The sequence below is a fragment of the Lobosporangium transversale genome, assembly GCF_002105155.1.
Source record: "Lobosporangium transversale strain NRRL 3116 chromosome Unknown BCR41scaffold_27, whole genome shotgun sequence".
NCBI lineage: Eukaryota > Fungi > Mortierellomycota > Mortierellomycetes > Mortierellales > Mortierellaceae > Lobosporangium > Lobosporangium transversale.
The window spans coordinates 146,550-169,999 of NW_019029005.1; the positions used below are offsets into that span (position 1 = coordinate 146,550).

The 23,450-nt window shown below is 41.0% G+C and overlaps 7 protein-coding genes across 7 annotated transcripts; 3 read left to right on the plus strand and 4 right to left on the minus strand.

Annotated features, from left to right (window-relative positions):
- Positions 1 to 1,066: 1,066 nt before the first annotated feature.
- On the minus strand, positions 1,067 to 3,347 carry BCR41DRAFT_423402 (hypothetical protein). The gene is made up of 4 exons (XM_022030299.1): positions 2,712 to 3,347; positions 2,391 to 2,433; positions 2,015 to 2,178; positions 1,067 to 1,911 (listed from the first exon to the last, which is right to left on the minus strand). The coding sequence occupies exons 1-4, from the start codon at positions 3,138 to 3,140 to the stop codon at positions 1,555 to 1,557; spliced, it is 993 nt and encodes a 330-aa protein (XP_021879771.1). The 5' UTR covers positions 3,141 to 3,347; the 3' UTR covers positions 1,067 to 1,554.
- Positions 1,080 to 1,475, minus strand: BCR41DRAFT_397825 (hypothetical protein; the record flags this gene model as incomplete). The annotated part of the gene is made up of 1 exon (XM_022028910.1): positions 1,080 to 1,475. The coding sequence occupies one exon, from the start codon at positions 1,473 to 1,475 to the stop codon at positions 1,080 to 1,082; it is 396 nt and encodes a 131-aa protein (XP_021879772.1).
- A 3,970-nt stretch (positions 3,348 to 7,317) lies between the features above and the next one.
- On the plus strand, positions 7,318 to 10,005 carry BCR41DRAFT_381400 (hypothetical protein; the record flags this gene model as incomplete). The annotated part of the gene is made up of 6 exons (XM_022027305.1): positions 7,318 to 7,755; positions 7,914 to 8,045; positions 8,165 to 8,285; positions 8,406 to 8,719; positions 8,754 to 9,109; positions 9,301 to 10,005. The coding sequence occupies exons 1-6, from the start codon at positions 7,710 to 7,712 to the stop codon at positions 10,003 to 10,005; spliced, it is 1,674 nt and encodes a 557-aa protein (XP_021879773.1). The 5' UTR covers positions 7,318 to 7,709.
- A 918-nt stretch (positions 10,006 to 10,923) lies between these two features.
- On the minus strand, positions 10,924 to 11,805 carry BCR41DRAFT_308244 (MED6 mediator sub complex component-domain-containing protein; the record flags this gene model as incomplete). Its single annotated transcript, XM_022020901.1, has 4 exons — positions 10,924 to 11,159; positions 11,282 to 11,373; positions 11,463 to 11,599; positions 11,728 to 11,805. 4 exons carry the CDS (start codon positions 11,803 to 11,805, stop codon positions 10,924 to 10,926), a joined length of 543 nt encoding a protein of 180 aa, XP_021879774.1.
- On the plus strand, positions 11,748 to 14,086 carry BCR41DRAFT_356744 (hypothetical protein). Its single transcript, XM_022024706.1, has 7 exons — positions 11,748 to 12,556; positions 12,672 to 12,792; positions 12,852 to 12,944; positions 13,101 to 13,224; positions 13,384 to 13,442; positions 13,681 to 13,888; positions 14,021 to 14,086. Exons 1-6 carry the CDS (start codon positions 11,980 to 11,982, stop codon positions 13,883 to 13,885), a joined length of 1,179 nt encoding a protein of 392 aa, XP_021879775.1. The 5' UTR covers positions 11,748 to 11,979; the 3' UTR covers positions 13,886 to 13,888; positions 14,021 to 14,086.
- Positions 13,953 to 19,690, minus strand: BCR41DRAFT_356746 (hypothetical protein). The gene is made up of 25 exons (XM_022024707.1): positions 19,520 to 19,690; positions 18,926 to 19,014; positions 18,784 to 18,787; positions 18,288 to 18,459; positions 18,093 to 18,199; positions 18,015 to 18,072; positions 17,880 to 17,959; positions 17,536 to 17,838; positions 17,392 to 17,429; positions 17,254 to 17,360; positions 17,105 to 17,163; positions 16,962 to 17,012; positions 16,846 to 16,930; positions 16,644 to 16,717; positions 16,353 to 16,596; positions 15,812 to 16,255; positions 15,658 to 15,765; positions 15,501 to 15,565; positions 15,248 to 15,304; positions 15,064 to 15,222; positions 14,983 to 15,043; positions 14,800 to 14,900; positions 14,585 to 14,695; positions 14,474 to 14,564; positions 13,953 to 14,444 (listed from the first exon to the last, which is right to left on the minus strand). Exons 1-25 carry the CDS (start codon positions 19,610 to 19,612, stop codon positions 14,038 to 14,040), a joined length of 3,168 nt encoding a protein of 1,055 aa, XP_021879776.1. The 5' UTR covers positions 19,613 to 19,690; the 3' UTR covers positions 13,953 to 14,037.
- Positions 19,691 to 19,938: 248 nt separating this feature from the next.
- On the plus strand, positions 19,939 to 22,123 carry BCR41DRAFT_381402 (histone-fold-containing protein; the record flags this gene model as incomplete). The annotated part of the gene is made up of 4 exons (XM_022027306.1): positions 19,939 to 19,953; positions 21,086 to 21,196; positions 21,327 to 21,562; positions 21,644 to 22,123. 4 exons carry the CDS (start codon positions 19,939 to 19,941, stop codon positions 21,654 to 21,656), a joined length of 375 nt encoding a protein of 124 aa, XP_021879777.1. The 3' UTR covers positions 21,657 to 22,123.
- Between the last annotated feature and the right edge of the window lie 1,327 nt (positions 22,124 to 23,450).

The window sequence follows — 23,450 nt, forward strand, 5'->3', positions numbered from 1 at the left end:
CTTTTAACGCAAAAGGCGAAAAAAATATTTTTTTTACTTTTGGTGCGAGTTATACGAAGAACTGGAATAACTCAGAGAAAGCGACTTCGCTACTGCCACGGATGAGTCTGTGCTGATACCAACCTAAAAATTGAGTCCAATATAGCTTATATTCATACGTTTTCTGAAGTCCTTCGTATATTGTACCATTCTCCTCTGGATCGGATTAAATGATGAAGCAACTGTTTTCAATATCCATTAACTCCAAGTCAAACTAAACTCTCTGACAAAGAGCTTGCGGAGCAATTAAAGAACAAAAACAGAGTGTCTACTACCAATGAACGACCTTTTTACCTTCGTTAGTTGAACAGATTTCATCATTATCAAAAGTATCACTGCTCATGTCAATCATGCTATTTGAATCATTATCAAAAATCTGGCTCGCAAGATCCTCAAAATTAATTAGGGGAGGAGAGTCCTGTAGTAGACTTTTAAAATTCAATGTATGGAAGCTGTGGAGATACAAGCAAATATTCTCCATCCTTTTGTGAACGAGCTCATCGGTCGTATTTCCCTCCCCTCTGAACATCATCAATTTGTTGTTTGATGGAGGCATTTCCTTATATGTTGTATTTTCGGTTCCACTTGATGAAGATCCCATCGAGAAGGCCAGATTTCTTTCTTTAATCGCTATGCAGGAACATGATTATCAACGATACAATATGACTGAGAATAAATTTACCACAATCTCTATTCGGATCTATGATATTAACCAATAGCAAACCTCTAACCTGAACACACTATTTTATTTTAATTCGGCATTGAAGGTGCTGTAACAGGAATGGCACTCAAATAGGTCAATTGGGATATTGAATAACAAGGCTTTGTCACACAGACACTCTGACACAGCGGTCATGTACACAGATGCCCTTCCTTTAACTTTGTATATCTATCACCAATTTATAGGCCCTACTGGAAATTGGAAAGGATCTGAATTGTTCGGGGAAAAACTGTAGAGTCATTTAGCCGAGACTATGTTATTTGCAGTTGGTTGAACATGTATGTGATAAAATACAACAGTATATTTATTCATAAAATGTTTATCCGCTATGGGAAAACCTCTTCCCTTTAAGGAATCCTCCTCCGCTACCATCACCGTTTTTCCCTAACAGTGGTCCAAACAACGAAGATCCAGACAGGATCCCACCAGACGAACGTCTGTTGTGCTTGCCTCCATTTCCTTTGCCTGTACCATCAACAGTTAAACTCTTCTTCATTTTGAGCGTGCCTTCCGGTGGTGGAGCAGCAGATGACCGGATTTGAGATGGTAAAAGCGTAATTGAAGATCGAGTAGAAGATGCGGGCGAAGCTTCACCTCCTGGTATTGCTGTGGATGCCGCCGATGCTGTTGGTGCTACTGATACTGGCGCGGATGCTATTGAAGAGGGAGATGAGATGGCGGATTCTGCAGGAAGTGCAGATGTTGCTTCAGCCATGGTCGTAGGTGTATTGTTCGGCAAAAATAGAGACGAAAGTGGTCTCATTTCTCACTAGGACTAGTCCGTCCCGGGAACTTTACGCCTGCGTGAATGGTGGCACTTGGAAAAGAGCACTCTGAGAAGACAAAATGCCGTTACTACTGGTGTATGTTTGCATGCTTCTCAAATCAAAATCAGAGGCGGACATGTGCACGGGTTGAGCAAAATGAGGTTGGTAGTCAAGCTTTTCGATTGGAAGGAGAGATGAACGGCGCCGGAATATCCCTTTAGATTTGTTTTTTGACTTTGTCAGCTTGCGCTCTGGACGAACAACGACGACAGGGACGGGAGAATGGTGTAAACAGTATCGTGACACTGAACCTAGTAAAAATCCTTTGACTGGATTGCGGCCTCTCGTCCCGACTACTAACATGTCTGGTTGGTACAACTTGATCTTTTTTTTTTTTTTTTTTTTTTTTTTTTCAATGCAGTGTTAATGCTTGACATATTGTAATATGTTGATTCCTCAATGGTAAATATACTTATTGGGTCCTTACCATGTATTGAATGGTATCACGGACATTGCCAACCATGCATTCAACAACGATACTAAGTTCTCTCCCAGACAGATTCTGCTCGCGGATCGAGGCCATAAGTTTGTTAGCTTCTTCACGAGCTGCACTTTCCTGACCTTGGAAGGAAGGGATACGTGTTTTTGACACTAGAAAAGTATCGATGAAGGGCCAAGACGTATGTTAAGAACGAGCTGATTCATTAAAAATGATTCGAACAGATGTATTTGTTATCTTGGCAATGCATTTTTGTATTCTTATATGCGCCGGTTTATGTAATAATCAATTGTTGCCTTATGACGCCTTTTCGTTTCGAACAAGTCGTCCTCGAGGACAATGTTCAACCCAAAAATAAACTTACAGGAATCTCTCAGTTCCACAGGGACGACTCGAAGGGCAACTATCTGAATGATGCAATAGAACAGAGGAAGGCACGTCAGCTTCGTGTGTGAGATCGATATGGAGGATTGAGCTAGTTTTTCGACTTGTACAAACAGTATGCATGTGTAAAAGATTGAGAAGTGTCCATAGAATAAAGTACAAATGCTGTCTGGCTCAAGTAAGATGGACCAAACATTCCATAACCCTCTTGTGTTAGAAGAACGATCGGAACAATGATTTCTCGAACTTTTTATGTCAGATTGTCTCATATTGCAAGGTAAAGAACTCTAAAAACTTTTACCTCATCACCGTCTTCAACCATGTTCTCCATGACCCACTGCAAAGCATGAGCCGAATACTCATTCAAGTCGGTTCCAACAAGGAATGTTCTACTATGCTTGCCTCTCTTCCAGCTATCAGTCTTTGCCTGAAGCGTAAACGCGTATTCTGAAGTATCGTCACAGCCAAGTGTATCAAAGCCAACTCGAGAGACATAACCGTCCACAGAAGAAGATCTTTTCTGCTGATTCTTGCTCTGGCTTTGGATTTGATGGGGCTCAGCAGAATTGTCGATATCAAGTGATGTTGTATTTGATGAAGTGGAATGACGAGGATTGTTTGCTTTTGGGTAAGTAAAGGCTGCGGTTATCTGGGCATTAGCAATAGTGTTATTCATGGTGAGCGTATTACAATCGCTCATGTCATCTATCTTTGGCGTAGAAATAATCATATTGGAGTCGCTACCAAGCTGGTTGGAGTAAATTAGTAAAGAGGTAATGCAAGGATGGAATGGAGTATACGGGTAATAGTAAGGAATGAAAGAAACAAGAGGATGAGACAACGTTGTAATGGAGGGAAACGGTGGGGTGGGAAGTTGGGAACGACGAAATTTTTTGGACGTGTCTCACAATGTGACCCCATCTTGATGTTGTCGCAGCCCAATGCATGGTCTGGATCAATCGATGCTCTCTCTGCCCGCTATCATATTTTGCTAGAATTTGTCCTCCAGATAAACCCTGCAGCATAATATAATTATAACGGAAAAGGCATGAATGAAAAAGTTTAAAATGTTTCTTGACATGCTCAGCATATTTGTTATTTCTTCATTAGCCACACTTAATCTACCACAAGCATAGGCACAAGCACAGGCACAGCTAACTATCAACATAGCCATAAGAACACAAACACATAATTATCTGATCAAGGCTACAAGGTTTTCAGGATCAATCCATTCAAGAAGTAAGGAGATCTTGTTAAAGCAGAAGGAGTACCTGGTTAATTAAATGTGATCGGTCCTTCATTAGTGGCTGGGACATTGGGACTGTTTGTTTTGAAGACCATCATCAAATATGCAGCATTTTTTTTTTTTTTTTTTTTCTTTCTTCCTCCTCTTTTCCTCTCCATCCCTTCCGTAGCACCATTAACCTGTGTTTGCAGAGCATCCAGGCATTGGGAGACATTTACGCGAAGAAGAGCTCCTTCACGAAACTTTTTCTTTAAAAAAAAAAAAAAGCGTTCCATGAAGCGAGAAGGAGTCCCTTCCCATATCATATCATTAATTCACAACTAAAACCATTAAACAAAGCACAATTCCTCCACAGTTTAGTCTGATTGCATTATTCTCCATTTCTGTTCAACACACAATTCCATTTCTTTTGTGGCGATGGGTGGGTAAGTCATTGTTCTTCTGATCCATTCTTCGTTTCACGTCTTTTTACTCGGCCATTGCTTCTCAGCAGAACACCACCCTCAAACTGTACTCAACTTTATTATTGCTCCCTACTTCCTTCGCTTTTCTATCCAAAGTTTATGCCAACACTGTTGTGGTTCTTTGGTGACTTCCTTATTGTTTTCTAACCTGTCTGATATGTTTCAGTGAAGAAAAACCTCGGATACGATAATTGCAACCACATTGGAGCCGCCTTTTTTTTTTTTTTTTTTTTTTTTTTTTTTAACGTCCATACTTGCATTCTGCTATGCTTAATCTGCAGAGTGGAGAGCGCGGGCACCTCAAATCTGGTGCATTATATTTTATTTGTTTTATTTGCAGAAAGCATTTTTGCATAAAAGGGAGGGTAGCAAGAAACAAAAAAAGTTGCTTTGATCTGATTATCAATCTCACATGAGCACCGTATTTCTTTATCTCATGGATGGTGTACACCACACGATCTAACCGACATTTACACTACAAACAACACACTTTTACTTGCCAAACTATACCAAAAAGAGCATCCAATTGACGCTTGCTGTCTCATTGAATCGTAGCATTTGTCCTGTGGGAAAAAAAAAGGAAAATAGAAAAGATGCGCTCATGCTTGATAATGAAATATTGGGACTAAGGTTGAGACATGGGCTTGGGAAAAGTCAATTCTTACTAACATGCTCATATACATGCCACATGTACACTATACACTTCATACTACTCCATAACACAGTATCAAAGAAACTCGAGTCTTGCTCAACTTCCTAACCCACCCCTACTCGAATGAATCCATAGAATTACTCTTGTAGAGGCTACTGAATCAGCGCGTCCTTCTACCAACCTCAAGAACCCGCTCAGGTCGAGGCTTTGAACCAACTTGCAATTGATACCAATGCCCTTTTAGCCCAGAATGCTGTTCAAGCTCAAGCTCACCAGCTCCAATCATCCACTGGGTCGTTTTCCATTTCAGACTTTCTTGTCTCTGGACTTCAATCCAAAGCCTGGGAAGACTGGCAGTTAATGATGAGTTGAATCTATTCGCGTAAGAAGCACATATGTTGCCCTTGTTACAAAACAAAAGCAAAGTTTTGATCATCTATTTTTTTTAAATAATAATAATAATAATAATAAATAATATATTATTATTATTTTATTCATAAACAGCACTGGATGGATTCTCAGGATTTTACTTCCGATCTAGCAGCTCTTCCTTTTGGATTTGAGCCAGATAGTATGTGGATACCACCACAGGCGCTACCAATGTCGCCACAGACTTTCCAGCTGATCAGGCTTATGAATGAATTTGTCTTTGACCTGGGACCATCCAACTTTGCAGTGCCTGAGACTGTCAACGTTGCTGATTTGATTTTGGGCCCAATTCGATGGCACCTACGGTCCCATCTCTAGAGCTTGTGAGCCCTAGTATGCCCACCAATTTCAACGATTATGAAGACCTTGCGCTCGCCAACTTGTACGATTACAGAACATGATGATGATCTCTCTAGCTCTGATTCCGACTTGGATCGGACCTAAGTGAAGCCAGCTCTTCCGATGATGAAGGAGACGATGAGATGAAGGCGATATGGAGGACGAATTGAACAGCGAAGAGTCTATTGTTGTTGATATCAGCTGGCCTCCGATTGACTAGGAATTCCAATAGCCAAAGTCTTTTCTTAGATGACAGGGACTCAAATGCTGCCCATGTCATGTCCCCTGCTACTGTTGACACTTTACAAGACCAAGTGACTCAACAGATGCCACAAAGGTCCGTAGTAGAGAATCTCAACAAGCGCCCATGGAAGAACTTCTTGCCATCCGCATCAGCAATGACCTTGGCCCCGAGCATATGGCAGGGCTCCTCAGGATTTTGAAGGTACGGGCGATCAGAGACTGAGGATGACGACGAAGAAGAAGTCGAAGTTATTTGTCCCACCTAGACGAGGCTACTCTTGGAAGGTATCAGTACGTCGAGGCATGCGCTACAGACCATGGCATCAATCCTTGCAGCTGAAGAGCAAGAGCACAAGAAGGCTGTTCCGAGGCAGCCAAAGCAAAGAAGGAACAGGGATTGCTTTTGAAAAAGGAATGGACCCAGAGAACGCCAGAACTTCACCTAACCACTCCGCTTCCTCTGCTCCACCATCGCCTCTGCATTCTTCGTTTACAACTCCAGCAGATGTGGATGCAACTACAGTAAGAAACGTTCTGCTACAGTATCTACTTCTTGTACCATTCACTACCATCCTAAGAGTGTAGAGGAGCAGACTGAGGCTCAAATGGAGATACAGTTCAACACAAACCGAAGCGGAAAACGAATAATAATAACAGCCCTGTCTGCGTTAGGCGGTGGCGGAACTAGAAGGACGCAGGAAAAGGATTTCAGGACCTGTTGCTGTCGAGCAGGGACAGTTTGATGAAGAGATGATATTGGTGAAGATGATGAGATTGAATATTGTTGGTTTTAACAATGTCTCGGTCATTCTTTGCAAACCTCTTGTCATCTATATCCTTTGCTGGTTGTATCCAACCTTTTTTTGTACTTTAATATCCTCAGCATCCCTTTGATCACAAACAAACACACACACACAAACAAACAACAACAAACAACAAGCAAAAAAAAAAAAAAAAAAAGTTTTGTTTCTAGCATTTTCAGATCGTGATGACCCTCGTCGAGAAGCTTAGCCTATTCCCTGTATTGTATTTTTATGACACGACCGAACGACCAGTTTTTTATGCCTCTTTCTTTTTTTTTTTTTTTTGCTTTTCATTTTATTTTTGATTGGATTGAAGTTTTTTTTTGTTGAAATGGATAGAGAAATGTAAGATCCATAGACTTTCAATGAAATGAATTTTCTTAATAAAACGATAAAGAAAAAATAAAATGAAAAGAAGAAGTGTCATTCATTGTATAAAGGACGTCCAATTGTTGAGTCTTGGCCGTTGCTCTTGACGTTTATTTGTATTTCTGTAAGCATTATTCGAATAGACGACTGTTATTCGTTACTTGCTTGTTGTGTGTTTTTTTAGCAGTGCGCATGACGAACTGAAAAAAATAAGCTAACACTGCTAATAAACAGACCCACATCCGCCTCTCTCCTGTCTCATTCACTTTTCACACCAGCTGCACTCTCACGCGAGCTTACTCCATAATTTTTTTTTCTTCATCTTTGATTAGGTCTTTAGTCTTTCTTTTTTTTTTTTTTTTTTTTTTTCTTCCTTCTTTTCTTCATTTTTTCTCTTCCTCATCCATAAAGACAAAAGAAAGGGAGTCTCAAGTTCTTCACTATGGATCAACAGCGACAAAACCTCATGCTGTCGCCATTACCATGGAGAAGGACATTGTGCTAATGCTCGATCCTGTCGTGAGCGCCGTAACATTCAACGCGCTCTTGGTGCCAAGAAATAGTTCTTTATGTTTTTTTTCATCAACCTTTTATTCTCCTTGAGACTCTCCTGGCTTGGTCGCGTCAAGGTGACAATAGCAACTGTAACCAATATGGATCATCATCTCTATTCGGAAAAACCACCGCCTCAAAAAGTGGGCACGGAGGCGAAGGCGAAGGCGAGGATGCTTCTACTCCTGAGTTTTGGCTCAAAATGGCACTAATCGTAGGGTTGGTACTTATTGGAGGGATCTTTGCTGGTAAGTCTTTTAAAAAAAGTATACCAATGTTTTGTTTGATCTAGGAAAAAAAAAAAAAAAAAAAAAAAGAGGGAAGGAGAGGTAAAGAACTATCCATGTACAAAGCAGTTTTATTAACGTGTATTTTCTTTTTGCTTTTTGCTATCATTATTTATTAGGCTTGACGATCGGATTGATGGGTCTGGATGAAACTAACTTGCATGTCCTGATGGTGGCAGGTTCTCCTAAAGAACGCATCCATGCAGAGAAAGTCTATAAGCTCCTATCCCGTGGAAAGCACTGGGTCTTGGGTAAATTCCATCTTCCTTCATGCCCTTTCCTTCTTTTGTATTATTTATATAAACTTTTTTTTTTTTTTTTTTTTTTTATGAAGACTAACCTATATTCATTCACGTGTTTACTTCAATAGTGACACTACTTCTAGGCAACGTTATCGTTAATGAGTCCTTGCCAGTGGTGCTTGATTCGGAGCTTGGCGGTGGTATCATTGCCATTCTAATCTCGACCCTGTTGATTGTTGTCTTTGGAGAGTATGTTCCTAAAAAGCCTGGAGAAATATCGCTTGAAAAGAAGTTCATTTAAACCCTGGTTCTTTCAATATTCTTATTTTTAATATATCTTTTGTTGCTTGTCTATTGTCTTATCTTTAGGATCATCCCTCAGGCTGTGTGTGCGCGTCATGGACTGGCAATCGGATCATTCTGCTCCAAGCCCATGCTGGTGCTCATGTATATTATGTCGCCTGTGGCCTATCCGATTGCAATGCTTTTGGATTATTGGCTAGGTGTTCACCATGGAACAACGTATCGCAGAACTGAGCTCAAGACATTAGTATCGCTGCATCAGGTCGATGGGATCGGCGAGCTCACAGATGATGAGGTCACTATCATTGCTTCAGTGCTTGACTTGAAGGAGAAAGCTGTCTCGGCAGTGATGACCCCCTTAGAAGACGTCTTTACTTTGAGTGAGGATGCCATTTTGGATGAAAAAACTCACAGAGGATATCCTTAGAGCTGGCTACTCTCGTATTCCAGTCTATAGGCATGATGACGCTCATAACTTTATTGGTATGTTACTTGTCAAACGTCTAATCACCTATGATCCCGCAGACCATACTCCTGTACGCCAATTCACTCTCAACTCCCTCCCGGAAGCTGCCCCCAATACCAGTTGTCTTGATATCTTGAACTTCTTCCAAGAGGGAAGGTCACACATGGCTATTGTCACATCAAAGCCCGGCGGATTTGGAGATCCTGTGGGTGTGATTACGCTTGAAGATGTAATTGAAGAGCTTTTGGGGGAGGAGATCGTGGATGAGTCTGATGTCTATGTCGATGTCCACAACAAAATCAAGGTTATCCGTAAACCCTCTCGCAACGTTAGCAAGCTCAAGAACCTCAAAAGCCTACTCCAGTCACCAGCACTCAATGAGTCTACGCCTCTGCTGGGTCATAACTCTTCAACTGCAAGTGCGCGCACAGTAACTATGCCTGCTGATAGTAAATATATGATAGTGGAAAAACTATCCTTTCGGCTTCCCGTAAGAATTCATCTGCCTTGCTCGATACCACGACAGCGACCAATACTGCAGCCAACACTCAGCCAAGTACTACAGTAACCGCCGCCAACGGCGCTACTGGAGCCGTACCTGCTGAGAATTCTTCTGCCACCAAGGATACAACTACTGCAGGGTCTACAGAAGGCGAACATCATGTTGTCAATTTCAAGGATGATGTAGAAGTTTTCAAGCCAACCCAAGAGTCAGCTCAACTAGAAGAGGAAGTAGAGGGAGAACGTTCGGTTGTTATTGAGGTCCCTGAGCCTACAGGTACATACTCGATTAATCCCCCAGAGACTGTTATAGCCGCTGTTGAGGGCGCCGAGGCCGCCAAGGTCGCCAAAAAGCCAGATGCCGAAACCCCCAAGGTGACAGAGGAAATATCGCCTATTGTAGGCGATTCAACCGCCGTAATCACATCGAATACGCCTGCTGAGTCTGATACAATCACTGACACCAAAATGCTCTCAACATCACCACCTTCAACTGTAGTACCAGCTGTTCACGAAGCGCAAACACCTGTACTAGATCCACCAACCACAGAGGTTGTTGAGCCAACTGCTTCCTCGAGTGAGATACCAAAGTCGACTTCAACATCCACTCTTTTGACACAACTGAGCGAAGATCCCCCATCTACACATGGTCCACCTAATAAGAGGAAGAAGAAGAAGAAAAAGTCAACAAAGTGGTAAACATGGAGTGCAGGATGCGCAACAGAAGTGATACATTCTTTTTAGTAAAAATGTCTCCAAAATAAAATATCATTTTTATAAAAAACATCATCACCAAAATACAAAGTAATTACACCGGTAGTATGAATGCATTGTCAATATTAAAACGCAATTGTCCTTTATTGTTTTGGATCAATAGTCTTTGTCTTTTTCCGTCTCTTGGTTGGTGTCGCTACAGGAGTAGCAGGGCCACCTGTGGCAAAATTTGGACCTCCTGCCGTAGATGGCGGCCTTGTGAGGTTCCAACACCACCAACATTGGTATTTATGCCCATGCTTGCGGCTGCAGCTGAAGCCTCTTCACTTTTTTTCCGTCTTTTAGTATTTGCCTTAGGATTACTTTTCGATGTCGCAACAGCACTACTAACAGCAGCTGCAGATCCATTTTCCTGTTTGACTTTTGAATCCGCTACAGTTGCAGCACTGGTGGAGGATGATCCTGCGCCACTAGATATGGGTGCTTGTAGCTTCTGCTGTGCTCGTAACTCTACTGTATTAAGAGCATAGTCTACTGCTACCCTGAACTCTTGTGACACTACAATTCCATTTTTTTTTTTTTTTTTTTTTCACAAAAGTCGAATATGAAATTGAAGGCATGTAAGAATAAAAAAAAGCCTTTAGGTATGGTATGACTGATTCTTTTTTTTTTTTTTTTTTTTTTTTCCTTTCCAAAAGTACCTGCTTGAGTTCCTGATACAGTTGAGGTGGTAGATGGTATTATAGATGTTGAGGCGATACCTGGTGCTGAAGTTCCTGATTCAGGGGGAAGAACCGATTTCCAATGATAACCTGTTGATGGATGAAACTCTGTCATGACTCTGGCCTCATTGAAAGCAGCTTCGACAAGGTGCAGGCTTCCAAGCTGCTCACAATCCAAAATTCAAAATTCAAAAAAAAAAAAAAAAAAAAAAAAAAAAAAAAAAAAGAGAGAGAGAAAATATTTGAAGTCAGGCATTACATTGGAGGCAAACAAGAAAAAAAAAAAAAAAAAAAAAAAAAATGAAATGAAATATAATATAGGATCAAAGCTTACGATTCGATTTGAAAGCAAAGTTTGAAGATCGGGGCATTGATAAATACTGCCTTGAAGAACATAGTATATCGCTATGGGCTTGACTAAACAGGAGGCCAACTCATAGAATACGTTAGCATCAAAAGGAGTCAGTACAAATAATCATAACAATAACAATAATAATAATAGCAATAATAATAATTTGATCTGTATTTTTTTTTTTTACCTTCATGTGGACTCCTTCGCCTTTGCTTCTGAATGACGAACAATGTTGGATATCTTTCCAATACAAGCGCGAACTCAACACCAGTCATTTCACTTTGAACCCCCATAATAAAATATTGTGAGTACAATTTTTTTTTTCTAACTATTCAAAAAATAAATAAATAAAGGAAAGGAAAAAGTACCTTAAGCGTTGCTTCATCTCACCAAGGTTATTGAACTGGGTTTGCATCCTTAGGACTGCATTATTGCATTCAGGATCCCAGAATGGTGACTGAGCAAAGTAGTCAAGTACATTGTCCGGGTTGAGTCCACCAACACCCTGAGTAGTAAAAAAAAAAAATAAATAGAGAATATCCAGTTACTTTACTTTTTGTCTCCTCTTTGTCATGATCTCTTTTACATTCCTCTTTTTTTTTTAAAAAAAAAAAAAAAAAAAAAAAAAGATACCATGATCCACTCATGAAAGCGCCATTCCACATTAAGTAGGTTGATGTCTGCATTGTTAGAGTTGGTAGATGCTGCCATCTGTGCCGTTCCCGTTGCCATGTTTTATGAGATTATACAACAAGCGCGTTTGCAAAAAAGCTAAAAAGACATTAAAAAAGTGATGCATTATTTCAAGGCTCCATTTCCAATAAAAGGAGCAGTCCACTTTTTTTTTAAATCCGTACTTTCCTCCTCTCCTAATCAACAAAAACTATGCAGTTAACAAGGAACGTTACGCGTGTTGCATCAATAACGACAACAACAGCTGTTAAAAAACTTCGGTCTCAAGTCTTGTGCAATCATATTTATTCCAACAGGAAGACACTCTGGACTGCTGCAACCTGTTCTGATCCTGATCTATCCACAGCTTTGTCTCGTTGCCTTCCAACTGCTAATAAGGCAAATACGACTGCCTCTTTGTCCAATGCTCAGGGTCAGAAGGATTCAATAACGATCATCCTGGCTTCCAGATCTTATCCAGGTCTGATCTGCTCTCGTTACCTTCAAAACTCCCGGACCATGTCTCTAAATCATCCTTCATTCTCGGCGCAGTCGTCGATCGAGTTCCTACAAAAATCTGGACATGGTGTCTCCACACTCACACTCACACCCGACCCTCCTGTTCTGCCTACCAACTCCTTAGACCCTACAGATCCCTTGATCATTTCCTGTCAACCATTTTATCGTGTCTGGTCCAGAATCTCGTCGGAAAAGATTGAAAGAAAAATCAGGGGTAAATGGGCTCGCCCTCAGGACATTGAAGAGCGAAGCTTGGATACTGCAGATCCTGGTCGGCGTTTAAAAGTATTTCAACTGGCAGGAATCAAGTTCAAGTCCCTAGAGTTGCTCTCCCATCGTCTTCGTCGTCTTTCAAAGCACTGTCATCACCATCACCATATCTCAAGATATCTTCATGATTTCTGATCTAGAGGTGCATCAATTTCTGGAAGCCCTGGATACCGCGAACCCAGATGTAATAAACTGGGCATTTTGGCAAGCTCAACCCCGTTTATTACTGGGAAACCTGTGACAATGTTTATGATGCAAGATCGTACAGGATGGTGTCCTGGTGTTTCGATATAAAGTGTAAGGAATGCTGCAACAGTAACAGCAACATCACGGACCTCTATAAGTTATCCGTCCATGGCACCCTTAGGGCCCGCTATGCGGATTACCAGGTATAAGAACAACAACAAACAACGATAACCCCCCTCAAAAAAAAAGGATGCTTTGCTAATTTTATTGCTATTATTATTGTTATTTACCATCGAATGGGGTTTTTTTTTTCTTCTCTATTTTAGGTTCGTGGCAACATCATTTTAGAATTAGATGAGTCTAATGCCACTCGACTATTATTGGATCGATTACAAACCACACATTAACCAAGGACAAGGAGTACTTTTTACAAACGGTGAAATCACCAACGCAAACCAAGGTCAGCATATAGATATCGACATGGTATGTGACATTGCTTTTTTTTTTTTTTTTTTTTTAAAAAAAAAAAAAAGTCCAAAAGCCTCGTCTGTTCCAATCAACTGTTGGCAAAATTAAAAATATTAGCAAAAAAAAAAACCCCTAATATGTTCTTTCCTTCTCTCTGCGTATGTGTATGTATAGCAAAAGGCGACAGTGTACAAAATCACTGGAGGGATCCTGCCAAAGGAAATATGGCTGTTGTACTGTCCATGATCTTAGTGTTGGACAATGGGTTCAGTTTATTCATCACGAGAGCCTCAAGCACATGGTCATTATGACTCTCAGCTGAGTATACTCAAGGTATAACAAAAAAAAAAAAAAAAAAAAAAAACGAAGTTGATGATTGAGAATAATATTTCCAAATCATATCAAACTTCTGATCTGGGAAAGAATATCCTATTTTTTTTTTTTTTTTTTTTTTTTTAATGATATCCATAGGTTCTTTCAGATTTTCTATATCAGATCCAAACAACACATTGAGGAACAATCACAATCGCCGGAACAAAATCAGAAGAATACAGACAACACCTTTATTTCCAATCTTTTCGGAGCCTCCAGTGAAAATGGCTTTATTGTTGGACAACCCAACTCTCATACATGGGTCTGTGCTGTCACAGATAGCGTCCTGACATTTTTGAAGTAAACTGTGCGTACCTCGAGATCATTATCCAGCTAAAGGTCATTTATAAAAATAAATAATAAAACAAAAAGTCTAGATTACAAAATCCCTTTCTCATTTGACTAACATGATCGTTCGGAATTTACATGGTATAAATAGGTAGCATATCAAGTTGTCTAAGTAAAGATTTCCAGCGGCGTCACCGCGCCTTCAACAATATTACCCAGCAAATTTTCTTTACACAAGAACCTTGTTGGAAACTCCACTAAATGTCCAGTGATGCCCTGAAGTTTCTCAGTCACATTCTCTACCGTTGCTCCCTCCATGACCACATGTCCTGTCAATACTTTCTTATTGTCCGGAATAAATGCTTTGTACTCATCCCACGTTTCCACAGTTTGATCTGGAACACAGTGAAAGATCTCTCGGAAAATCAATGTGTTTTGGTTCGCAACCCGCTTCCACCAATTCACATAGAAATCGTCGTGCAGTGGGTCCATGACAATTTGATCCGCCGTCTTGGGATCTTGCTTGACCTTACTATCCGATAACTTTGCATGCCATTGCTGAATGCCTTCGAATCCTCTTCATCTGCGTCGATGTTTGTAAAACCTCCGTGACCAAATGGTACATGGACTTTTTCCTCCTGCTGCTCTGTAAGCGAATCAGCAATAAGCTCCTTACATACAAGCGCAGGTCCTTGCTTGGCGCTTCAAGATCAACAGGCAACACACTTGCTTGAGTTACAACATCATGCTCAACGTGAGGTAGTAATCCCAGATGCTCTTTGAACAGATCTGTTCGGAGAGCGTGTGCAATCTTTCCAGCTTGGTACTTTTTTTTTTTAAAAAAAAAAAAAAAAAAAAAAGAGATATGAGTAACTGTGCTGATGCTATTAAGCTGTGATCATGATAACGACACGAACTTTTTCCCCTTACCTCTTCTCCATTCATCTTGGAAGGAACCATCTCCGTATCCTCAATTATAATAGCAATCTCTGAATCACGATATCCAACTTGAGAGCGGTCATTAATATTTGCTATGTAAAGTTAAAAGCGTTATATCAGCTCAATGATCATTTACGAAAGAGAAAAAAAAAAAAAAAAAGCTCAGGAACTTACCAGATCCAATAATAATTATTCGATCATCGATAATCATCAGTTTGCTGTGGACATATAATTGCTTGTTACAAAGTCATCCACCTCGTTATCTTCGATTAATGAGTCATCATCGTCCTTGGTTTTCGAGCTGCTGCCACTACTACTACTGTTGCTGATAGGGAGAGGAGCGTTCTCAGGTGATTGAGATGCATTGCTCTCTTTTGGTGCAGGCTCGATAATCATCTCAGACTCCTCTTTAGCCTTTTCAATCATTTTGATCATTGACGTCATCAATATTAGAACCATCTGTATATGAAGGCGTATGGTTCTTATTGCTCCAGACCTATCAAAGATAGGATTGCGCGTAATCTTGTGATGCTTGGGCTCTAGATCGCCTCTTCCTTTTGCCTTTTAGAGTATTCACAACATTTCGGATTTGCGTGCCTAAACCTTCGGCCACATGTGGCTCGCTGTTCTCAGTAGTTCCCCTTATAATGATGTTTCTTAGCCTCCTTTTCTTTTTTTCTTCGTATCCTTACGGGCCTTTTCAGCTCCCTTTTGTCCTTCAAAGTCCTCTCGGTGGCTGCAGGGATGAATCCATGTTCTCTTCGGACATACCCATGGCTCGTTTGTAATGCTCTCATCCCATCTTCTATGCTTGTCTTGAGCCCTACGCCTATGCTATTGCCTTCATACGCTCTGCCCGCTTATCACGCGGAATAGGGTCGAGAAGAAACTTCGAAGCAAGTGACTTGCGTTCTTTTACTTCACCGCCCTCTGCAGCCTTGACCTGTTTGTCTTCGTCTGCAGAGATATGGAGTGACTGGAGCCCGAGGGTGTTGATTCTTACTAGAACCGGCCTGTACTCTGCCCTTCTCCTGAGTATCAACCGAATCAGCAGTCTCCCCAGTTTGACCAGAAGACAATAGTACTCCTTCAAGCTCAGCCTCTTTAACTGCTTCTAGAATTGCGTCAAACTTTCCATGTTTGATGCGGTCGAAACTACGAAGCCCATAAAAGCCGATATACTGGTCTGGGTTGATGCCATTAGCCTCCAATCGTTCCAGCACAGAGTTCCCTCCACGACAAATGGACATATATTGGAAATGCATGACTTTGCGTAAAGTGCCTGCCTCGCTTGCCATGATGTCAGCTTCGAATGCAGGCATAAGTGGCATCATGACAATCACTCGGAACTTTTCGCCCTTACTGTGTGCTCTAATAATGCGATTCACTATGGCTATTCCAATAGTGTTCTTGAGCTCAGGGTTGCCATCCTCCACAGCAAGGGTGACTAAATGGAACAACAAAGTAACCGATTAACAATTGAAACAGAATGGCGGAGTAGATGACCACCATAATAGAGTCAATGAATACAAACATCATCTTACCGAAGAATTGATTTTCAATGTAAATAAAGTGTTCTGCGTTTTCAATGCAGGATAAGTAAGCATTTTGGATTGAACGCTCCAAATCCACACCTTGCGACCAAGTGGTGCTGCTTCGAAGAATCTGAACCTTTTGCGTGCCTGTCCAACCGGATTCGTTGCGTGTGCTGACGAATTCTCCCTTGGGGGTCAAGAACTTCATGTGTGTTTTTTTCATACCCTTTTCACGCTTCACAAAATTCCAACGCTTGAACAAAGTGGCGTGCAATATCTCCGAGCGGGTTGACCTGCAACACCAATCGAGACATCATGCCATGGCATACGACTAAGCAATTTACGCTCAATCAGATCACTATGGTACTCTTTTACTGTTAATATAAGACAAGGATTATGATAAACAAAGTCGAATCAGTTCACGCTCTTGAATGCAAAAAAAAAAAAAAAAAAAAAAAAGTGTGCTGCCCCCATTTTTGTAAGGGCTAAAGAGTCACTGTACCATTGACAAAATCCTTAATACGCGGATTGGAATAATCTTGACCTGGCCAAATAGTTCCACTTCCGGAAGGGTGATAGTCTGATAGCTGGTGAGTTCTACTATCATATCTCCAAAACAAGATCGAGACCACCAATGAAAGCCAAACGACAATCAATCACGCAGATTTTCTAAAATGATGCGAAATTAAGATTTGCCTATTCTTTAGCTTTGGATCTCAAAGATAGTAGAGGAGTCCTGACATGTAAAGCAAATCACTAACCTCGTGATGGGCCCAAAACTGAGTAGCATTGACACCAATATGATCAGGATGGCGTTGAACTATTGAAATAATGTTTTTTACATAATGTACAAGACCAATGAGTTATTGTTCTTTTGGTAGTACCCACAAAGGTCTGAATGAATACATACCCTGAATGTTACGATGAAGGTCTTGAAGCCAGGTCTTAGTATGGGCAGAATCCAGTGTCAAAGCAAGCGAGATCTCCTTGTAAACAACTACGTATATCTTCACCTTCCTCCGCCTTCCTCTTGAGCAATCGGTCCAACCTAAATTCTTCGTTTTTCTCAGGTGGACGCCGAAGGTACTTTTTACAAAAATACAAAGTTGGGATAATGTAAAATCATTAAAAGTTGGTTATAGTTTTATCGAACGTCAGCTGCAACCTAAAAAAATAAAAACAAGATAATTACCAATTCGGGAGACAGCCACCAGTCCGCAATATAAATTTCGTTTTTGGCCGCCAGGATGGCATCTGAAACTGCATGAAAGTAGTCCTTGCCATCAACATAATAGCGAATCTTTGCATCCTCACGTTCAGGTGCGAAGCTATCAAAGCGGTGATTCTTGACCCAAGGGCTTGCTTGCTCCATCTTTTTGATGTGATCCACCCACTCAATCATCTCTCGGTTATACCCGCCTTTCATCTCAACCTTGCGATGCATGTTTCCAATCTCAATATGATGCAAATTAAGGCCAAGGACCTGTTCTTTATGCTTAACATAAAAGTTTTGATCAAAGATGAACACGTCCGAACATCATCTGAGCTAATATCAGGCAAAAATGCCATATAAGAATCGCGAAGGATAGCCCATGATCGAGTGTACTCCGAGAATTCTATGGTATTCCACAGAATGTTTTGGTAATATCGACGACTTTGGTTTCCACGTACCCTCTTTACCTTTCCAACCCATATCTTTGGTTAGCGACAATGCTGAAATCTCAAGGAACTCGTAAAGATCATAGCAACTGTGCCATTGAGCGCCTGCATCACTGCAAGAGGTAATTTGTAGTTGCGGCGAGCCAAGTTTGTCTCCCTTACAGCTGTGTCCTTGAAAACAACAACGCCCATGCTACCTATACACACCAATAGCCCAGTTTCCGGTCAGACAAATATTTGCAATAAAAAAACGAAGGCAACCATTACATTGGCAGTTAATCAGACCTGTCAGGGAATCTGGTATGTTTCGATATCGCTTGGCTGTTAAAGTCAGGTGCAGTTTATAGAGTCGTAAAGTGTTCGACGGATAACCATTTGATATCTCCATATTGAACTCAACGCGGAAGATCATATGTATTCCAGCCCCAGGATCTGATTCCGAGTCGACAATACCGAGCTAACGATACAATTCAGACAGAGATAATAGGGTCAGTACTAAAACCCTTGTTGAAAGGTACAAATCTTTAACGTAAATTTTTTACTTGATGCCAAAATGAACCATACCTTAAATCAGCTGAAAAAGGATGGGTGGCTATACAGGAAATGATAAATTAGAGGGTCAGGTTAATTGAGTTGGATTTTTCTTTGCGAACGTTCATCAAGCGAACTTGCTCATGACATAATCACGACGTTGAATAGCATGATAAATATGTCTCTGATCAGAAATGTTGGTTGTCAAAGTCAAATGACAAAAATATTCCAGTTTTGGGCACCCCTTTACTAGACTGTAGAGGGAAAATGTCATAGCTCAGGAAAGAAACAAATCATTGTCCAGAGAGTCATAAAGACATGCACCGAAACGGTTGCAACAGATGTAATGGATAATACTCAAGGGCTTCCTCCAACTAGAGTAAAAAACTTACTGGCTGCGCCCTTTTTCATCTTTTTGAAACAAAAATGCTGGGGCTGCTGCGCCTGTCACAGCCAAGGATTCAACTGTAAATTCTATCGTCTCCAGATTTTACCACGGAAGAGTTAGTGAAAGCATTTGCAGCATGATCTATTGTTGTCAGCTTTCTAGGTGGAATTGCTGGGCGAGGAGGTACTGTAAGTTGAAAAAATATAAAAAAAAAAAAAAAGTTAGTTTCTTCTCACGGACTGTACGTCATTTTTGCAAAAAAAAAAAAAAAAAAAAAAAAACCTACAGCTGGCTCTGGTGCTTGAAGTAGGTCAGTACTACTTCTGAGCTTTCACTTCGAAGGAATTGGGATGGTAGGAAGTATGAGTACCAATGCTGATGACGTTGCTGCTGGTTCCGCTTCTGGGTGTCGGACTAGACTGGCTCTCTTCTTGAATAGGGGTTTGTAGTGCGCCCGGGTCGCTCTTTCTGTATTTCACGACACGGCCAATAGCGTACCCGGTCCAACTTCTGCAACGATTCTGGTGTTTGGGGGCTATGGCGTTTGTATCGTCGAGTTTTGGAGAAGCGCATCGGGGAGTTTTGTCAAACCCTCAACCTGCTTCATGTGCTGTCGCTGCTGCTCTTCCGCAAGCAAAGCGCTGAGATTAAGTGGACGAGTTGAGTCACTAGATTGTGAGTAGTGGCTCATGTCTGAAAAAAAAATAAATAAATAAATAAACTATTTGGAGCACAGATTAGATTTAACAGTAAAATGCACGCTCAGAATAGATGAACCAGAGTAATGACGATTGCAGGTCAAATAATCAAAGAAGAAATGGGGAGTGAAGAGTGAAGAGTAAAGAGAGAAAGAGAAGAAATAGAAAAAAGAAAAAGAAAAAGAAAAAAAAAAAGAGAGAGTGAGTGAGAGAGAGAAGAATGTGAGAGCGAGAAGTGTGGCATGCTCAATCCTCTTTTCCTTTCTCTGAGCTTGAAGGCACAGCTTTGCACAACAAAGCCCAATCCTCTTTGCCCAACATGAAGTTAAATAAAGTATTACTTCCGAAGACGAATCCCTACACGTTCACTCAAACAACTATTCTTAATGCCTTTACTTTTTTTTTTTTTTTTTTTTTTTTAATTAAAAAATGATGTAGGCTGGAACCTTGTCTATTATCGGGTCAAATATTAATGTCAGCAACAACTTTGTCCCTTCGGATGCTCTCTTTCTCAATTTCAGTGACATAGCCATTGCGCTTATACCAACATGAGCAACATTGTTGATCCGAATAGGGTATATTTTGGTCCGTTGACATCCATCATGACAAAAAAAAAAAAACACACAATATTCAAACTAAGCTCATAAGATAAAAAGGTTCGACTTTCTTCACTTCATTTAAGACAAAAGTATGTGAATTCAAATCTGAGGCTGAGTAACCATTCTTACCCCTGAAATTGCTTCGCATGGATGAAGAATATTTCTGAAACAACTGTCTCATAAATCTTTTAGGAAACCTGGCCATCCGCAATAGCCCTTTGTATTGAAGTTTGAGGAATAAAAAAATCAAATGTTGTATGATCTTCAAACATCATCCTTGAGGATGTGAATAGCGCCATTTGGTGCATGAAAACGTCTGTGTGGGAATAGAGCACATTTCATGGTACATTTGGTGTTCAACTTTCTGATATCCTGGCTTGGTTTGCTGCATCTTGGTCACGTGAATTCAGCGCCTGGCCTGGCTTTTTTTTTTCCTTGAGTGTCCCTGAAGGATAAGAACAGAAAAAAAAAGTTCATCCTTTTTAACACATTGAACACCTTGCACTTTGCACTATTGCACTTTTGCACTTTTTGCACCTGCTCTCATTGCACTAACCATTGCTTTCTGCCTTTTTTTTTGTTTCTTTCGACATTTTGCGCTAGACACATCCTTTTCGGATTCAAGAATTCACACGCAAGAACTTTGCTGTACCTCTTTCAGCCAATAGCATTTTTTTAAGAGAAAGACCGTCTATTATTTTATCACAAATCAAAAAAAAAAAAAAAAAAAAAAAAGTATGGCCCACAAAGTGCCTGATATGCATGAAACAACCGACATCCAGCACATCCTCTGCTTCTACGGGTGCCTCGTCCTCGGCTCAAGGTTCTGTGACAGTTCAGCAGCAACAGCAACAGTTTGCACAGGAGTTTTGGGAGGAACAGGTTATTGCTGCTGAACAGTTTGATTCTGATTATAAAGTCCATCCATTACCGCTGGCGCGTATCAAAAAGGTCATGAAATCTGATCCTGAGGTTAAGGTAATATTACGCAACTAAGAATATCTCGAGGAATACAGAGTGGAATAGAGAGAGAGAAAAAACTGGGCTAAATAAACCAATCTAATTCTTTTTTTTTTTTTTTTTTTTTTTTTTTTTTGGTTATAAAAAGATGATTTCAGCGGAAGCACCTATACTGTTTTCAAAAGCGTGCGAGATTTTCATTTGTGAAATCACACGGCGTGCTTGGATGCATGCGGAAGAAAACAAGAGAAGGACATTACAGAGGAGCGACGTCGCCAGCGCGGTCTCACGGTCAGATCAATTCGACTTTTTAATTGATATTGTCCTCGAGAGGAACCACCTAAAACAAAAAGATCATCCGCGCGCGAGGATCCTGCACCCAACGTAAGTTGGAAGGCGAGATAACTGCAAAAGAAGAGTTATTTTATAAATATCAATATCCTGATGGTTTATATATATATATAGGCTGAAACTATGATGATCAATACAGTCAGTATTACGCTCAAAGCGCAGGAGGATTGGCAGGATATGCTCATGCGATCGACGGTGCCTCAATCTACCAGTCATGTCCCCAGAGCAGTTTCAACAGTACGTTCAGTACCAGCAACAGCAGGCTGCAGCTGCACAATCATATCATTCTCAACAACAACAGCAACAACAACATCAGCCACCAGCTCTCGTGGGGGATCAGTTGGTTACACAGCACAAGAGTAACGACACTCTTTATTGCACTCTTGAAACGGTTCATTAGCTGAACTAAACCAACTTCATTATACTTTTCATTCATTGTCATTTTGGTTATTCTCTACTCTAAACCCATGAACAATAAAGTAGAGTACCTACCCGTTATACCTGAAGACTTGCTCTAGACGAATGCACCATCTCCTTATTTGCAAACTGATAGGTTTTATAAAAAAAAATACATGTCATAAACGCTCATTAAACTCCTCTCAATCTGATATGAGACAAGGTTATCTTTCGCGCACACACCCATTGCAAATCAATGAACAATTTCTCTTTAGATATTTGACAAGTTAAATTTACCTATATCATATTAGGGTCGAGCTCAACCTGTTTTGTAGAAGAAACCATGGACAGACGTACCTCCTAATGTGTGAGAGATCCAAGTTGAATCTCAAAACAAACGGTTAAAAAAGCGGAAGTCGCCGCTACTTTGCTTTCTAGTGACAAATCTCTTCTGGTGGTGATATCGCTCCAGGCCACATTACTCACAATGATTTGTCTTCAACGCTAGCACAACGTCACAGATATACTCCTACTAGAGTCTTGGTGTGTTAAAAGAGATGACACAAGTTCTTTGGATTAAGTGCAGCTTCTTACTTTTACTTCTTTATTAAGTAGTTATATGCTATCTAGCTATCTAACTTACCTGATTGCACCCTAAGCTACAGGCGGCCAGACTCTTGGCCAGCTTGAGAGGTATTTCTTCTTTATTTTCATCAAAAACATCCTCCCAAGCCATTGTCTAGAACACACCGGCCTGGCCCACATCATGCTCCGTCAGGTCAGGCCCCATGGCCTCGCAAACGCCCGCACACACCCACACACACCCACACACACCTATTTGCCCACCCTCTTATCCCCACCCGTCTACCCAATCGAAGGACTCCACCACCGCATGGTCCGTTGAAGAATCAGCTCAGGTGTATGCCCGTTTGGACCTTGGATATGTGTTGCTTAGAGTTTGTTCGCGTTGTATATACCACTGCTATAATAAAGATTGTTTTGTGTTAGTTCAGTTTGTGTTGTTTTTTTATGATTTTTTTTCTTATGACGTGTTTGTCTAGGCTCACTGTGGATCTTTGGTTTCATTCTCCAGGTGCGAGACGTCAGTCTTCAAGTATCGGCGCAGTCCAGAGCGCACCATGAAGAGAGGGCCTGCTCACCATGTCTTTGGGTTGCTCAAGGAGGCGGTCTAGCTGCTGGGGCGATCTGGTCTAGCTGTTTGGATGAGGAGCCAGCCGGCTGAGTGACGGAGTGACAGCCTAGTTGGCTGATCAAGCCTGCCTGGCTGGTTGGACGAGATGTCCTGGCCGTTTCAGCAAGGAGAACATAGCTGGGTGAGTCGATACCGTTTGTTTATAGGAGCATCAGTTGCCCATGGAGTTGGCCAGAGCCACTGCACTCCGGCTGGTTTGGGGGTAGGGGATTCGTATCGTTTATGGCCTAAGAGTGACAAGGAAAGATAGAGGCAGAAAGGAAAATATAAAGCCAGAATAAGGGCTATACAGCATATAGTGAAAGGGCTGAG